The sequence below is a fragment of the Tympanuchus pallidicinctus genome, unplaced genomic scaffold (genome assembly GCF_026119805.1).
Source record: "Tympanuchus pallidicinctus isolate F22 unplaced genomic scaffold, pur_lepc_1.0 scaffold1, whole genome shotgun sequence".
Classification (NCBI taxonomy): domain Eukaryota; kingdom Metazoa; phylum Chordata; class Aves; order Galliformes; family Phasianidae; genus Tympanuchus; species Tympanuchus pallidicinctus.
The window spans coordinates 71,508,270-71,525,790 of record NW_026294618.1 but is presented as its reverse complement, the minus strand read 5'-3'; the positions used below and the strand labels follow the sequence as shown (position 1 = coordinate 71,525,790).

The window sequence follows — 17,521 nt, the reverse complement described above, 5'->3', positions numbered from 1 at the left end:
CCCGCCCCACACCGCCGGCGAAGGTCAGGAGCGCGGAAGCGGCGCAGCGCGCATGCGCTGGGAGAGACGAGGAGGCGGGAACAGCCAGCCTGTGGGAATGGCGCGTTGAACGCGAGGGGGGCGTTAAGTGTTTGCCGCAATTGGAGGCTTTGAATTACGTTTCCAGCTAGCAGTGACAGATAGCAAGAGCTCAGTCAGTTTGTTTTCTTTGCATGGAAGGGCTCGTGGCCTTCCTTAGGTCATGTTCTTTACCCGTTACAAAATTTCAGTGAATTTAATTTGGAATAGTGTTCTTGATGCAATATAGCCCTATACCCAACTAATTATTTTGCTAGAAACAATAACATAATCTTACCTGAGTTAGCCACCATAGACCAGGCTGCCCAGGGCCCCATCCAGTCTGGCCTTGAACACCTCCAGGGACGGGGCATCCACAGCCTCTCTGGGCAGCCTGTTCCAGCACCTCACCACTCTCTCTGTAAAGAACTTCCCTGACATCCAACCTCAATCTTCCCTCCCTCAACTTAAAACCATTTCCCCTTGTCCTGCAGTTGTCAACCCTTTCAAAGAGTTGATCCCCCTCCTGGTTGTAGGCTCCCTTTAGGTACTGAAAGGCTGCACTGAGGTCACCCCACAGCCTTCTTTTCTCCAGGCTGAACAAGCCCAGCTCCCTCAGCCTGTCTTCATAGGGGAGGTGCTCCAGTCCCCTGATCATCTCTGTGGCTCTCCTCTGGACCCACTCCAGCAGCTCTCTGTCTTTCTTGTACTGGGGGCTCCACACCTGGACACAGTGCTCCAGATGGGGCCTCACGAGAGCAGAGTATAGAGTGAAAATCAGATGGGCTTTAAGGTCCCTTTCAACTAACACTTCTGTCATTCTTCAATTTTCTTGCCTCTCAGATACCCATTAAGGATGTAACTCACGCTCTTTTAGTCTCACAGCTTTCCTTGTTATGCCTGGAAAAAAGATGATTGAAGAAAACATAATTATGTGTTTTCATTATCAAAAGATGAGTAATTTGAGCTAAGAAATACTATGAACTGCATACAGCATTCACCTCTTTCTGTTTCTCTTTGAAATGTTTTAACAGAGATTACTGAAGGCAGCTGTCTCTCTCAGAAGCTCTCACTTAAATGAAGACAAAAGCATTTCATTTTAAACATCAGATGTTACTGTGCTGTGTTGAAGGCAAGCATTGGATGGGAGAAGGTTTCCCTGCAAGAGTATCAGTACTATTTCATGGAAGGCAGAAGTTCCAATTTTTTTTCCTAGAGAGATTTTGAAGGCCTCCTTTATAAACTTTTAAGTTTCTGTTAATACTGATATTTTTCAGAAGTGAGAAGATGAATAACAGCCAGAATCAGGTTAAACAGAAGGCCTGCTTCCAGTTCTCTTGTAGGCTTAAGAAGATCCCAAGTTGGAAGGAACCCCCAACGATCGCTGAGCTGAAATCCAAGCCCTGTGTCTGAAGGCGGTGTCCAAATGCTCTTTGAACTCCAGGCAGTCTGTTCCAGGGTCCGACCTTAGCTGCAGGTTGTGATGAAGGGAGTGTCCAGGAAGCATAGGGGGGAATTTGATGATCGACACAACTGTGATTTTCACCTTCTTCCAACCTCCATTCAGTGATCTGAAGCCTACTGAGGAGAGGCTTGCTTTTCTTTGTAACCTTTCATGGACATTTGTTGAGTACTGTGTAGAATGCAGTCTGAAAATCTCTAAGCTACCTCGATGTTATGACAGAGGAAAAAATCCTAGCTATTTCGGATTCTTTTAAGGTGATGAAGGCATTTATGTTAATTATAGTGCTTGGTTTTAATGCTAATGTTCATTTTTTGGTCAGTTTTTCAGGAGGAATAAAACAAAATGAGTATTTTTGCAAGAGCAGGTGATGGAAAGGAAGGAGCACAGACTAATTCTTATTCCTGTTAGTTCCCACTTACCAATTCTCCAGACCCTTGAGGGATGAGACAAGCTTGCTTTGCAGCAGTGTTGATGTTTCATTTCTTGCAGAAAAGCTCAGATGGGGAGCTGGGAATCTCCCTATTCTACAAATAGACTTCGATTTCCAAAGCTATTTCAATGGAAGAAGAAAAGCAGTGAGTTTCATTTGAATGCCTTCAAATTACCATGGCATGTTACACACTGAAATCTAAGAAATGGATTTCTGTGTCTCACTGAGACTGAAACACATCCTACAATTCTCTATCAAAAATCCAGCAGCTACACCGAATACCTTTTCTCTCTGGAAACATTTCAGTAAAACATAAGTGCATTGTATTGGGTGAGTTTGCCTTCACATGCACAAAGATAATGTTGCTCTCATACATAGTAGACATTTGTGCCTAGTATTAATGCCAACTTCGGTAGGAGCCAAGCTAACAAGTAACATGCCTCTGGTCATATACAAACTCACACAAGACGACACGATTTTGGATATATGTTGGGAAAGCATTTAGAACGTATAGCAGGTCAAAAATCAAAAGGACAATTTTATACAACTTCCTGTGTGTGCCTGCCAGGCTGGAGTCATTAAGGAGTTGGCAGCTTCAGAAGCCAGAGGGACAGCAATATCTACTGCTGGGAGGCTGCAGATCTGTGTTTCCTGGCCCATTGTGTATGATAGTGGCTAGCAGAGCAGAAAGACAAAGCTGAAGCTCACATTTTTAAGTCCTTGCCAATCCTGCTGCTTGGACTCTACTGGAAACCAGCTTTGTGTATCACTAGAAGCTGCATTTGGTGTAAATAACATGCGAGGAAAAGCAAAGGCCACTCTCCCCTATGGAAAGGCAGAAGGGAGCAACTCCCAAGTCTCTCAGTTGTCTTTTTATGCTCTTTGAAGCCTTAAGGGTGAGCAGCTCTCCACACGCTTGGTCCTTGGTCAACTTGGTCTTTTTGATAGAACAGCAAGCATTGCACTTAGATTTCTGAAGAGTTTCCAATAAATCTTCTCATTACAGAGATTGTATTGGACAGGTTCTTAAGTACAGCACTAATACGAGTTCTGCAGTTTGCCTGGTTCCAGACTTCTAACTCTCCTTTAAAAGATTGGCTCTTCATTACTGAAAAGCATGTTGGTTGCATCATAGCGTGTCTGTGATGCATATGGAGAAATGCTGATGGACACTATTTAGAATAAATATGTGGCTATAGAAAGATGGATAACACATTCTGCTCCAGTGGAGTTTCAGGTAGAAGAGATTGTATGAGGCTTTTTAATCTTCAGAAACTTTAGTTTGATCTACTGGTCCTGTCCTTAGGAATGCAATCTCTTTTTAAAAGAAGGTTTTTAGGCTGTAGGCAGGCATCTGTTCACTTGATTTTCTTTTTGCTTTCAGAAGTTCCTTAAGCTCTTTTTTTAATTTCCTTTTTCTGATGTTAAAGACTTCTAACTAAGATGCAGGCTGTTATAGAAGAGCCCTAGAACGTGGCAGCTAATGAAGCAAATCTACTTGTTTCTCTTCTAATAGCAATGAGCTAATTAAACTTGTCTATCAAAATCCATTACAGCTGGCTGTTTCTGCAAGGACAGCTTGCACAGGGACTGGATCATGAAAGCAGCTTCTCAGCCTTAGCCTTATTCAAGAAGCAACTTGGCTTATGAGGAATGAAAGGCTCGAAGCACTGGTCCCAGGCTCCGACTGCGGTGCTGCCCTGCAGAGATATACGGGCTTTGTTCCAGCAGCAGGACTGAATCACTGTGCTGTGGAGATTGCACACTGTGCTTTGGCCTTTGAGGCAAGCAGGGGAGCCCTGCCAACTGCAACCTGATCTAGCTGTAGGCATCCCTGTTCACTGCAGGGGACTTGGACTGGATGACTGTTGAAGGTCCCTTCTGTCTCAAATGATTCTACAAACTCAGCCCTGAACTCCAAGGCACCAAATGTATCCAGTATATCCTTTACTGCTCCCAGATCACAAAGGTTCAATCTTGCTCTCACCTGAAGGCTGATCCAGGGGCACCAAGTGCCTTCTCAGGAATTCTTTTCCTTCTTATATCTTGTCCCTTCTAGTGGGACAGTTCCTGTATTTCTTCAGCTTCAAATGTGTGAAATTTCAGCATTTACAGACACGTACCCATATGGACATGCCACTTTCTTATCATCCTCCTAGTTACATTCCAGGCTTCACTGTCTGGAAAGTTTCACTGAGCATCTGCCTGCCCTCAAGCCAGGTGCTCAGTGCAAGATATTGCCTGGAGAAATACAGGTCAGATCACCTGGTTGATTTGTATGTGTGTAATTCAGAGCAGCTTAAAATAGGTAGATCTAGTTTGCACAAGAAAGAGACTGTAATAAATTACTGATAGAAATCCCAGCCCGTGCCTCTGTTTAGGCTGCTCTCTGGAAGGATAAAGCAGCAGAAGCAGCGTCAGCTGCATTTGGTACATCACAGTTTTACTGATACTGCTGGCTATTGCAGCACGAGTTCCCCTGTGACCTGCACTGAATGTTAACAAGCCTGTACTAAGTGCAATTAGGTGCAGTATGTAACATCATTCAGAGCATTTCTGATGTCCTCCGGACAGCACAATAAAATGCAGCGCAGAGATGGCAAAAAAAAAATACCTCTTATTAGGATTATGGAAATCAGGACTCACGCACTTGTTCTTGGCCTTGCCTCAAGCAGGGAGCTTGGGGAAGAACATAGGATGCTCTGAGGGTGACTGTAACAATCAAAAAGATCAACACAATGAAATGGCATTACAGGAGATGCAATGACAAAGGAACTAGCACAACAGAAGGGTGTTACAAAGAGAAAGTACTCACCCATCCCTGAAGATAGATGCTCACAAGGGAAACTCCACAAAGGAGGGATCTCCAACCAGAGATCCTTCCCCACTGGCAGTCAGCCCTTAAATGAGGTCCAAGAGAGGTGCAGCCAGGCTCCACCCCTTCCAGTCACACAGCTGAATTGCCTTCACCTGTGCTCCCAGGGCTGACTGGTCCTTTTTCCAGGTGCTCAATCAGTGGTTCAGGCCTTGACTCAACAGTTCCCATGCAGTAGCAAGAAGATAAACCCAAAGATGCAGCATGTTGGAAGCTGGGAGCTTTGAGATCAAGCTTCTTCTCACCAGTAATTAGCACTACAGTATGCATGTAGTATAGGCATGTAGTAGGCATGTAGTAGGCATGTAGTGTACCTTACCCACCCCTGCTTCCCAGAGAAATTTGGAAGCACAGTGAGGACAGCTCTGAGCTTTCCCAGATGGTTTTGATGGTCGCTGCCTGCAGGAGTTTGTGCTGAAGGCAGTGGGACTGGGAGCAGGGAGGAGGCCTCCCGTGCTGTACCTTGGGCTGTACGACCAGACCAAAGGTTTGTAGGTCTCATCCTTCCCACCTGATCACCTTGGCCAGATGCAGCCCACTGTAAAGCCAACACAGGGTGGTACAGTCAAGAGAGGGAAACAGCACTGCCTGAAGCCGAGTTTAAAATCTTTTATTACTTAGCTTTGCCAAACAGATAATGGAATCCGAAGTTGAATTGCTAAAATGTTTTGAAGTGGATGCCACCCCTGCCTGAGACAAAGAGGGCCTCAGTGGCAGCAGGGACCCTTAGGCTATGGCAGCAGTTCAAAAGAACACTTTTCATTTTGTATGCAACAATGTAAACTTCAAAAATAGTAAACTATAACCTTTGTTCCCCCTTTTTTTTTACATAGCATGTGATCTATCACAGATAGAAATTTAATGGCGAACCAAAATCGCATAAGTAAACATCCTGGTGCTTACAAGTTTCATAAAAAGTGTTACATTTGATGTAAATATATTACATTTTTAACTCTTAACACTCACAATTATGGAGTAAAGCAACTGGTGATCCACCCCTTAGTCCGTGTTCTCAGACCATACATCAGCAACCACGCTCTTGTCTGCTCTGTTGTTCATTTTCAGTCTGATTTTTCCACACATGACCAAGATTTTCCTTCCTCACACTAATGTTAATCAAGTGCAACTCCACACAGGGGTAAAACCTGTGCAAGCGAGACGAGAACCAGGCCCCCTGTGTGCAAACCTGCAGCCCACAGAGCTGGGCATGTCTTGGTATCAGTGGGACCTTGGGCTGCCCAGGGCTGGAAGCCTGAGCCTGCAGCGCCGCCACTCACAGCAGAGCCTGGTTCTCCATGGATAAAGACAAGAGTTCTGTAGAAGGCACTGGATTTCTCTTGCATGATTCTAAACATGAACTACATCCATGTGCAGTACAAGGAGATTTGGGCTCTGGACTGCTTTCCCGCTAGTACTTTAGTGCAAGTGCTTTTAGTACTTGAATTTTCTTCCGGTTCCAGCACAGCACGTGCTGAGCTATGCAGGGACATTTCCAACCTTCCTTCCTTCTACTCTCCCCCCCATCTTCCTGTCCCCCAAAAGATTCCCTTTTGGTTCCATTAAAACTTTCAGAGTATAGCTCTGGTCAAAAATAAACACGTGATGTAGCATAGCATCAGTTTCTTTTAAATCACAGTGTGCAATGCATCATTCGGTACCTAACGCTCAGAACGTCTGCCCCGCTTCTCATGAAAACCATTCTTTAAAATAACCTATGCAAATATATTTTGACTATATGTTACATTCATTTAAAAAGAGAAGAGAGGTTCTCGGTTTGCAGGTTTGTTTTTTTTTTCAGTGTACTACTTAAGTGAAAGGTCTGATGTGAAAAAGGTACAAGCAAACAGGACATGCCAAGACTCGATGCCTTAGATGGTGATCATATCAAAACTGTACAGGTATGTACACCGTGGTGGTCAGGTGTGCTTCTTCCCAAGAAAAGACCTTTGCGTCATCGTGTGTAAGGTAACCACAAAGTTTTGGTAAAAAGAGCATTTAATGAGCAAAGGATGACATGGAGGGGCGAGTTCTCCTGCTTTTGTTGGGCAGTCCTGAAGCGACGTCTCCATTCCCTTCGGGGAGGTCTTCCTTCTTTCGGACTTTGAGACGAGTGAGGAGTTTTATTACCCAGACGTCCCACTCCTCTGGCAAGAGCAACAGGAGGAAGCCCAGGCCGATAATGACGATGGCGATGACTCGGACACTGTTGAAGACAATTTCACTCGTGTAGTGATCAACAACTGTGTGGGACATTGAACTGGTGTTATTACGAGGGACAAAGCGTTAGGGCAGTACCCCCTTCCCTCCCCCCTCCCCGGCTCCGAAGGCTGGGCTGGATGAGCAGGAGAATGCTCTGCCTGCAGGCTCAGCATGGGGCATGGCACAACCCAGGTGGGAGTGGAGAGCGGGCCTGGGGGCTCAGGGTACAAGTGGGTACAGCTGGGGCCTGCAGCAGCCTTTCACATGCTGCCAGCATTGCGTTAGAGTGAAAAGGCATTGCACTACCATTGTTTGTCAGCACTAAGCAGAGGTCTTCAGAAAATGCTCCCGAACCCTTATGCTGTGGCTTTTGAATTGAGATCACCTGTGTATCCCTGGAGCTGTGGGAGGCAAGCACCTGTCGAGGCAGCCAGCAGGCATGGATTTAAGAGCCTGCTCTGGGAGGGTTTTTTCACTCCCTTAACTAGCACTAGAGAGCCTCAGCAGGCAGCCTCCTGTCAGCACTGCCTGCAAGTCCCTCATTCCCTTAAGGAGCAAGGAAGTATAAACGACAACATAGGAATGGGTTGTTGTTTATTCTGATGGCTAAGCAAGAAGGGTAAGGGCTATGGCTTGGGCTGGGATTGCACTCCCCTGTCTACCCTCACAGCGCTGTAGTCTCTACACCTGCAATATTATTTACCAGGGCAGGCACATGTTTGTTCTAGAGGGTAAGCAATTATATTTGTTTCAATTTAACATTAAGCCTGCTTGCAAAAAAATCATTACGAATTGATTTCTACTTCATCAGAGAAGTCTTACTCCAGCCTGTAGACAGATGATCTCAAATCTAGTTTGTTTTTCAATAACCCACCTTCTCCAGGCAGTAACTTAAAAAGCAATTTTAGAAATTGTAATAGCTGTGCAATATTCTACAATATGTATTTAACAATTAGAGTATACACTTCTATACAGTGTCATCTCCATAAGTTTCTAAGAGAAGATTTAAAATGTCTTTAATGGAGGTCTTTGCTTTTACCCCCAGCAACTATCTGGGATGCTGTAGATCTCGTGTGGTCATCAAGATGCAGAAGTCAGAAATCCTTACCTGCATTGACTGGGACGCTCAGTACAATTCCAAGAGAAATCAAGGTGGGGTACGTAATAGCAATTCCGAAATTCAGTAGGATATTGAATGCTGAAGAAGGAAAGAAAACCACCTTTTACTACCATGAAACCAAGCAAAGAGAATATCACTTGAAATGCCTTTGCTTTATTACTCCCTCTGTATGTTTTCCACACAGAAAGCAGGGATCTGCCCAGGACGCTGCTGTTCACAGGGAGCTCTGTCCTCCTGGTGCCAATGGCAGAATCAGGGTGAGGTCTGGCCACAACCCATCTCACAGCGTAATCCTCGCTAACACAGGTGGACTCCTGGCCCTTCCAGCTTTCTGCACCAATCCACTTGGTCTGGTGGTTGGCAACCCTGCCTGTGGCAGGGGAGTTGAAACTGGATGATCTTTGAGGTCCTTTTCAACCCAGGCCATTCTATGGTTCTGCTGAAAGGAAATACTTCTCCTGTAGGATATTTCTGCCAAACAGTTGCTTACATCTGGGTGTATTCATATATTTATTTATTTAAAGAGAACCTAGCCAGTACTGGTCAACAGGCACCGAGGCACAGCTTTCTGGTAATACATGTACATGTGCTGTGACTACTTAGGGTAAAAGAAGCAGTGATTCAGGACAGGGTTGGAGAAGAGCAGAAATTTGCAGCAGAAAGGAATGTTTTAGGTGATGTGAAACTATTACCCGTTTTAGGGACAAACTGTCAGCACTCTCAACACATCTGGCTCAGCAAGGAACAGCATCACGCTTCTGATGATCATGAAATAATAATGCCTGGATTCAGCATCCTGTCCAAGCCAAGATCCCTTTGTAGCAGAAGACAGGTGGCCAGCTACCAAATCCCCATCAGCCTCAGGCAGTGCTACGTTTTTAAAAGGTGCTTGTCAATTAGGAATGGCCATTAGCTATTACTTCTTTCTGTCAACAGAGGCACCAGAGGCTGGCCTTGATGGGCAGGGCCTAACCTCTATCTTGGTGATGCTGATGATCTCAAGGTGTAGCGGTAAGGAGACTTGCAGTGAAATCTTGCAGCCCCTTTTAACGATGGCCTTAATGCTTGGGCTTGCCCTTAACAGCAGGAGTAGGGTCTGTATTTCCACCTAGGAATGGACCCCCCGTGACTTACTGAACTAAAACTTAGAAGAAGGAAAATTGGCTCCACTACGTCAGAGAGCTGTAGCTTCCACCAGAGTCCAGTTTCTGGCATGTTCTTCCACCCCGAGCAGCCCGAAGGCTCCCTGTGTACTCACTCAATAAGAGAACTGAAAATCCGCAGAGGTTTCCCCAAGGAACGATGTCAAAAGAGCTCCAGTATTCCACTTTGGTAAAATAAAGGATGACAGGAATACAGGTAACGAAGAGGACATTGAAGACGGCCAACACGGACAGGAATAAGGCGGCTTCTCCAAATTTTGCACTGCCCAGCAGAAGTTTGAATAAAACCTACAAGACAAAGCCACACAGGCTGCTGTAAGTCTCACACTTCCCTGGCAGGCAGGCAGCCTAGCTCCAGAAGCTTCCCATGTCTTGTTTCTGCTTGGGGCAAGGGGACCGTGAAGGGAGCATGTATGCAGCAGTGTGGGCCAGACACCTTCCTGTGGGGAGACCCAGTTGTGCTTACCTTGTAGAGAGCAGACATTGAGGCAGAGCCCACCACCAGGGCTATCCCAATAACAGAGTGGCTGTGAAACCCATCCGCGTACGTCATCATCACTATCCCTGCAATAGCAAATATAGCAGCCACGATCTGGTTGGAGACAAAGAAAGAAAGCTAGTGTTACTGGACAACCCCCAGTGCGGAAAAACGTGAAAGCAGCTTTATGTGAGAGGGTGGTACTTCTGTATCATCTGCCCCTGTCCTGAGGTAGGCAATGAGTATCAACCCAGGTTAGTGCCTGAGGAGCTGAAATGCTGCCCTCACAGGCAGTTCCCTTGGCTGGCTGGGCTGCAGAGAGAGCTGTGAAAGAGAGGCTGTACTGGGCAGCATGCAGCAGGCCAGCCTTGAGCATCCTGTCTTGGACTGAGGTGAAGAGGGGGTTCGTCTCTGCCACAGAGCCTCCCCATCAGCGGGTCCTGGCAGCATGTATGAGACAATAATACACAACTAAGAAACCCCTGGTGCTGGCAGGAAAGGCTCTGAGTCCTAAGGTGGTTTTGGGAGAGAGCACATACACGGCATGTAGCAAACTGCCAGGGCAGAGAGCAGTGGTTGTCCATCTGCACACCTCCTCCCCCGAGAACCAACCAGCACTGCGCTCCTCACTGACGGTGCCACAGGATCGATGAGCAGCACTACAACACACACTTTTTCACTTTGATCAGAATGGCCAGCATAGCCAGCTGGGATAAACGTGACACTTCCCTGCCTCCAGGACTATCTCGGGATGCCCTTGCTTATGTACTCAGCAAAACTCAGTTAATCTGTTTTCTGGCTACCGCTACCTGGGAAGCTGGATGGATGAGCACAGACACCAGCTGGCAGGGCCGGGCTGTTGGCAGGGTGTTGTGCAGCACTGTGAGCTGCCTTTGGCTGCAACCCTGCAGGCTGTCCAAGCCTTCTGCTGGAGGGGAATACTTCCTGCAAAGCTAATTCTCAGCAGTAAAGTACGCAGCCTCTCCTGAGCACTGAAAGCTTTACTCGGGTTGATGAGCAGAGAGCTCTTCAAACAGGGGGCAAAATATAGGTCTTACTGCTGTGATTGCTGTTATATTAACATGTGACTGCTGATCTGGTGAGGCCGGAGGGACTCATGGGGCCTTTTGGTTTGGTTTCTGCTGGGTCACCATGGTGGATGCCAGGTGCCATCTGCTCAGCTCCACTGCCAAAGGACACTGTGTGCCAAGGGCTGCCAGAATGGCAGCAGGGGCTGTGAGGTTTCCAGTTCCCTTGGAAAACTTTAACTCAACAGAGACAAGCAAAGGCTGTTGTATGCTCAGAGCAGCATGGAGACAGCAGGCAGCCCTGGTGCCCTGGTCTGGAGCAGGTTACCTCATTTCTGCTGGGAAATGCAGCAGGAGAGGCTCTTCCTCTCTCTCCGTGGGTCTCTGTGCTGCCACTGCATAGGCCACTGCTCTGGAAAAGGGGAAGGAAAGGCAGAGGGAGAGAGGGAGAAGGAGACAGAGCTAAGGAGTCACTTACCCTCACTCCCATGAACCTGTCCCGCAGAACGATCCATGAGAGCAAGAACACAAACGCTTTGTTGCAGCAGAACAGCACGGAGACATCCGTAGTGTTTATTTTCTTTATTGCATGTAAGTAAAGGTAGTTTGTGAGTGTCCAGAGAACACCAAAGGGTGCTGCCTTGGTAAAAAACACCTTCAAAGTCAAGCCGTTGTCTCCAAAAAAACGGCAGCACTCCCTGGAACAAGGAGAGAAAGGCAGCATTAGTACACCAGCCAGTCTCAGTCTGCAGCAAACACACGGGTTTCTTTTCATTCTTGCTTCTTGTCTCCTCTGGGGGAAGAGGGACACACACCTTAAAGACAAGGAGAAAAACAGATCAGTGCCTGCTGCAGCAGCCATCACTGGGCTTGGGCTGTGCTTGGGCCTGCCTCAAGGCTCTGAGCTGCATTCCCTGCTCTGGGAGTCTCTTCTCACTGGTTTCCACAGTAATGCTTCTTTGTACCTGTTTTCTCTAGTTTCACTAATTCTGGACTGCTTTTTGCAGGCTGCGGCTTCCAGAGAAGGCCTCTTCAGGCACAGGTCTCCCATCGAGCAACAGGCTGTAAGGGGGCTGTAAGTCAATGAAGCCTGAGGAGCATTAAGAGAAACGTGGTCCTGTTGTGAAGGATGACTCAATACCATAATCATGAGAAGCAAGACAGGGCTGGGAGGTAACACAATAACACAGCAATCCCAGAGCAGCTGGCGCAAAAACCACTTCAGATTAAAAAACCTTCAGCTCTAGATGTTTTGACAGAACATTCTGGACGTAGTTCCTCCTGTTATCTGGTTATCTCCATCTGGCCCACAGGGGCACTCTGTACCCAGTGTATATCTTGATGCTTTATGGGGACTCTCTGACAATTACAGAGCTGTGACTGTGCAGGCATGCCTGGATGCACCAGAGGAGCCTGCCTATGGATATTTTAACACCACCATCTGCTAATGAGAACGTAACTTGTTAAGAAAGACAAAAGACACTAGCCCAGGAGCAGTCCATAAGCACTCAGCATCCCACAGTATCCCAAATTTGCAGGATGGATGGGGAATCTGGGCTGTCCCCTTGCAATTGTGCAGGACAGAGAACTCCAGCTGTGCCTGCAGACTTGGGCAGTGCTGTGAGGCTGTGCTTACGGAGCTGATGGTTTTAAGCAGAATGCAGCATCTGCATGGGCACGCAGCATTGCTTGGTGCTATGGCCAGTGAGGCCATAACCCTATGGGCTGCTGTAGGGGTCAGTGCATGCCTGGCACTGTGTGTCTCCACATGGTAGGACTGGAGGTTTGCTCTAATCACAGTAATCATTTTACAAAATAAATGAAAGGCATTAGCGAGGCCATGGTGAAAGGCTGTGGAAGACTGGGTTGGAAAAGTCAAACGAAGAGTTCTCACTGCTTTTATTTTTTCACTCTGAATTATTGTTTCATAATCCTTCACATCTAGTTCTTGTTTTTCCTCATAATCTTTTTAATGTGTATCTTCATTAACACAGCAAATGGCAAATTAGCTCTGCCCCATTGTGCGTGTCTGCAGCACAACAAGGCTATCAAAATATCTGTCACTGGAACTGAGCATCCCCAGTGAGGTTAATGGCAAGCAATTGGTGCCAAAATCACATGCTAAGTAAGCATGCTAAGTCATGTTGAAAACAGGTGCAACAATCAAATAAAGCCTGCAAATAAAAAATGACACTAAAACTCTCCCTTTCCCCCCACTGAACTCAATTACATGCTTCACAATATCCACCTTCCACCGCCTCTTATGTCTTTATGCATTGCTAGGTAGCTGGGATATTTCTCGCTGCTTTGAACCTCATGCAAATGAATGCATGCAATTCTGCCCAAACTGGAAGGAATTCTTTTCACCTCTCTTCGCAAATAAGACCATATCCCAAAGACAAGAATCAGACAAAACACACACAGCAGTTCCCCCAGCCAAGGGGTTCAGCCTCCTGCTACTCTTTGCAAAGCCAAACTATGCCATAAAGGTGAATAAGCCATTGAAGCTGCCATTACACTTCTGGGGTAGATGTAGTAAGGTAGGAAATACCTGGGAAGAATGCATATGTGCTTTACAACAAGCCAGCTATTTCACTTTCCAGCCTGCTGACTTCTGCTACAATTTTCTCACAGTCAGTGTTCATACTACAGCCTTCACCAAAGCATATTTTCTTCTGCCATTGCTCCCAGTGGTTGATTTTTGTTCTTTGTAGTCTGTACATCTTGCTTTGTTTGACCTTGCAAGGTGCGTACCTGCAAATTGAATTTAGCTAAATAGCTCCTGATTTTCACCAGTGAGCAAAGGCTCCCCAGAGCAGAGCAAAGCAGCCAGCGTGCCAGGGAATCTGGCTTCTTGATTAGAGATTGGCAGGCAAAACATGTTTTGCTGATCCCTGCACTGATGAGGCCTGCATGGATAAATAGTCTGCAGCAACACTGCTAACAGTCATACATTCTCCATTCAATGCACAAAAAATAGTCACGAACCAAAATGTCACATCTCGTCTTCTGCAGGACCTGAAAGCCAGCTGCAATAAGCAAAAGCCAACAGGACAGCTGAGGTGCTGTGGCAGTTGAAAGAAGGGAACAAAAAGAAAGATTTTTTTTCATAATTTACCCTGTTAGGGCCATAGCATTCCTCCTACATTATGTTCACAAGATAGGTACAAGATTGCTGTGCAGAGATGAAACAAATATAAATTAGGCAAAAATATTCCTCAAAACTCCCCTCCAGGAATGTACACCGTGTGCTTCCTAAACTATGGGATCAGGCCTCCACTTCCCTCTCCCTCACGCCAGTGCCCATGTGGACTGCAGTCACATCACTATTAGCCTCTGGGTGGGCAGATGTTAGAGCTGTGCAAGCAGAGGCTGCTTCCTGATCCCCATGTTACAGATAGCAATGCTGAGGCACAGAGCACGAAAGTCCACATGTATTGAAGGATGCAGCATGAGGAATGCCTGTAGGCTGCACCTTCTGAGATCTGGGCCTTGCTTTTCCTGCATTGTTTTTTTGCAGCCAACTTCTCTTACTGATCAAGACAGCCTCTATGTGCTTTTTTTCTGCGCCACTGTAGGTTCAGGTGCCAGGAGAAGAGTTGCATGGAGGCTCCTGTGGCATGTCCCAGGTCAAGAACCACTGCAAATAAACCTGCCAGCCTCAGCACTTTGCAGAGGTGCCCAGCATGCCTGTAGCACCTCCTGAGTCTCAGCCATGGAAAAGGTGAAGCTTGCACCACTGTGCCCTTAGAAGGGTCCTTAGAAAGGTCAACACAGCAAGGGCACAATGACATAAAAGCACCATTTCCACAGCAGATTACATGAGGAAAAGTTCCTTGAATTGATTGCTCTGGGCTATTGGGTCAGATCAGTTTGAGAGTATGTCTACAAATCTGACAATGCAGCAGCAAGCTCAAGCAGCAGGTTGCTCATGGCTGTGCCATACTCTGCTCGCAGCCTGGCAATGAGTTCAGGTCAGTGCCCAGTACATCCTCTCACCATCCCCGCTAGGCCTCAGGGGCAATGTCCCCTACCCTGCTGTCCCTCCATGTGCCTGGGACACCACAAGATTTTTCTTGAAACTCAGAAAGGATGGAGAAGCTCCTGACATCAGGTACCATACATTTGTCTTCCTCAGCTCTGGGGATGAAGAAAAAGGCTTGAAGTGAAGCTTAAAGAAGTTAAGGTCTGAAGCTTGTCACCAAACCTACCTGCTTACAAACTGAAAAACAACTACCTGAGATACTAAGCAGTTCCTCAGAAATTGACATTATTTAAAATAATCCAATGGTTTGTTAATGCCCATATTTATCTGTAAGTATTTTATTAAATGCAAAAAATGACCCTAGAAGCCAATCCAGGTACAGCTACCACTTTTAACAACGTTGAGCAGTACTTGTTCCTACCTGTAATTTGGAGCCAATGTTCTGCCTTTATACTTTCAACTATTCAAAGAGTTTCCATCTCATTTGCTGAAACTCATTTGGATAGGAAACGAAATGAGAAAAACGTCTTCTCTTGAATTAAACAAAAAATCTCCGGGCTGATCTCAATTCTCCCAACTAGAGTGACAGAGGCAATTGGCTTTGTTGAGCACTGTACATGTGCCAAACTATGCATTTGCACAACAAATGGTCCCAGGAAATGCTTTGCTATGGCTTTACATAATACACCAGAATGGCTCCAAAAGAAGCAAATAATACAAATCTTAAAAACCACACGAATACATATTTCCAAGACAAGTCTTAGCGTGCACTCAGAAGCCTTAGTGAGACACTGTTTAAACTAACAGCAACAAGAAGCAGTTTAAAAGTACAAGACCAGATTGCAAGGAGAAGTCACAGAGTACAAACTGTCCTAGCAAAACCCAGCTGTGAGAACCTTGGGCTGCAAAGGCATGAAGAAGTGTCTGCCCAATGCCACTGATGCCTCTCATCGTCATGACTACAGCAGCTAACTCCTTGTCCCTTCCATTTGGGACTGCTCTTCCTCAGGGTGTAGGTCTCTAGTCTTCCCACTGCTTCCTACCTGATGATGACACCAAGGGACATCAGCACCTTTTCTTGAGAAGCCTGGCACTGTTCTCTGCCTGCAGCACGCTGCCAACTGTGGCACTTCCACCAGCACAGAGAGGAAAACACCATTTTGGAAAACGCACCAAGCACTGCTAGCAGAAAGAAGCTTTTAATGCAACAGTGCACAGAGCCATCAAGCAGTTGCACTTCTCACATGCTGCATTACCCAGCAGTTTCCTAGAGGTATTCAGGGTCTAAATTGCTTTATACTTTTCTGGATTATTGGTTTTATGCAAATAAAGTGTAATACTATTGTTACATGTAAACTCCAAACACCTGTAGACCAGACACACATCACAGTTGGATGTACTCAGAGCTGAGCTTTTTGCAGCTGCTCAAAGGCTGTTTCATGGAGCAGCTGGTTACAGAGTCCACAAGGGGATGCTGCCCTTGACTTCACCTGCTTCAGCACACAGCATCTGCCTTAAATCTAAGCCAGATCCCAGCCCACTGGAGGCCAGTAGGCACTTGGATGACACATTTGCCCAAAGTAGAGGGAGTAGAGAGAGGACTGGATACTTTCCAGGTGCAAGGGGGGGAGTCCTGATGAGCCTGTGGTGCAAGCAGTAAGCAGCTGCTGCTGTGTAGAGTCAGCGGATGGGCCCATTTGCATAGCAGGGTGTGAGGGCAAGAGACTCCTTACCAGGCTGACGTTGGGCTGAAAAGGAGTACACAGAAAGGACTGCCAGCTTTGACAGCAGCACATAAAAGCACAGGCTCAAGGTGCAGTCAGCCAGTTGAACCAGGACTAACCATCCTTCCTCCACAGCAGCAGGAGGCTGGTAGAGTGACCACATAGAGCACAAGCAGAAGACTTGGTCAAGATCAGGTCACAGCATAGTGGGCAGGTGGCTCACATTCTTTCTTTTTCATTCAACTAATCAAGTGGATTTCATCATTCTGAGCAATCTTTCTCACTGTCCCAACAACGTAGTTGGCTTAGAGACAGCCAGAGCAACCCCACATCAACCCCCAGAAACCTACATGTTCCCCACAGGACTCTTTTCTCACTCTGTCCTTGAATCTGACTTACAAGTTCTCTCTTGATTCCACCCTCATATTCTGTTGAAAAAGCAATACATTCATGGGATGCCTGTAGGGTGCTGAATGGATATTAAGACCGTGACTCAAAGGCAGTCTGAGTCATTCCAAAGCTATGAGTACCTTTTATCACACAAACTGACAGGAGATCTAATGGGAGCTGTGACTGCAGCTGACCATCCATTTTGATGACAACACTGCCAATCATGTTCAGCGTGCACTGCATGGCCTTATCTTCCTCCTGGACTCACCAAGGCATGATGAGGACAGGGAGAACACAGCCAGAGGCACTGACAAGACCAAGGTCTTGCTTGCACAGATTTCCAGCCTGGTAGGGTAGCTGCTCTGACTCCAGGACGGCTGTTCTAGCGAATCCCACCTACCTAGTGACTGCGCAGAGCCAATGAGCACTAAGTAGCTGGGACTCTCTGCCCTGAAGGCAGTGTTCTCCCTGGCAAGGCGAAAAGCAGCATAATGCAGCCTTCTCCAGGCAGGGGGCCACGCTGTGCCAGCTGCCATTTGGGAACTGCACCCGAGCTCCAGCAACATGTGCTGGTGCCGTGCAATAAAAGGTGAGCGCAGCAGGCTGG

At 46.7% G+C, this 17,521-nt stretch overlaps 1 protein-coding gene across 2 annotated transcripts in view; it reads right to left on the bottom strand.

Annotated features, from left to right (window-relative positions):
* Nucleotides 1-6,804: 6,804 nt before the first annotated feature.
* Nucleotides 6,805-17,521, bottom strand: part of SLC35F3 (solute carrier family 35 member F3) — a 145,723-nt gene continuing 135,006 nt past the window's right edge. For both annotated transcript variants that reach the window (XM_052671831.1, XM_052671838.1), the window contains 5 exons: nucleotides 11,294-11,513; nucleotides 9,776-9,901; nucleotides 9,405-9,597; nucleotides 8,135-8,224; nucleotides 6,805-7,067 (listed from right to left, as the gene is read on the bottom strand). In XM_052671831.1, the coding sequence (XP_052527791.1) occupies nucleotides 6,823-7,067; nucleotides 8,135-8,224; nucleotides 9,405-9,597; nucleotides 9,776-9,901; nucleotides 11,294-11,513 (874 nt within the window). In that variant the 3' untranslated portion in view covers nucleotides 6,805-6,822. The remainder of the gene's footprint in view (nucleotides 7,068-8,134; nucleotides 8,225-9,404; nucleotides 9,598-9,775; nucleotides 9,902-11,293; nucleotides 11,514-17,521) is intronic.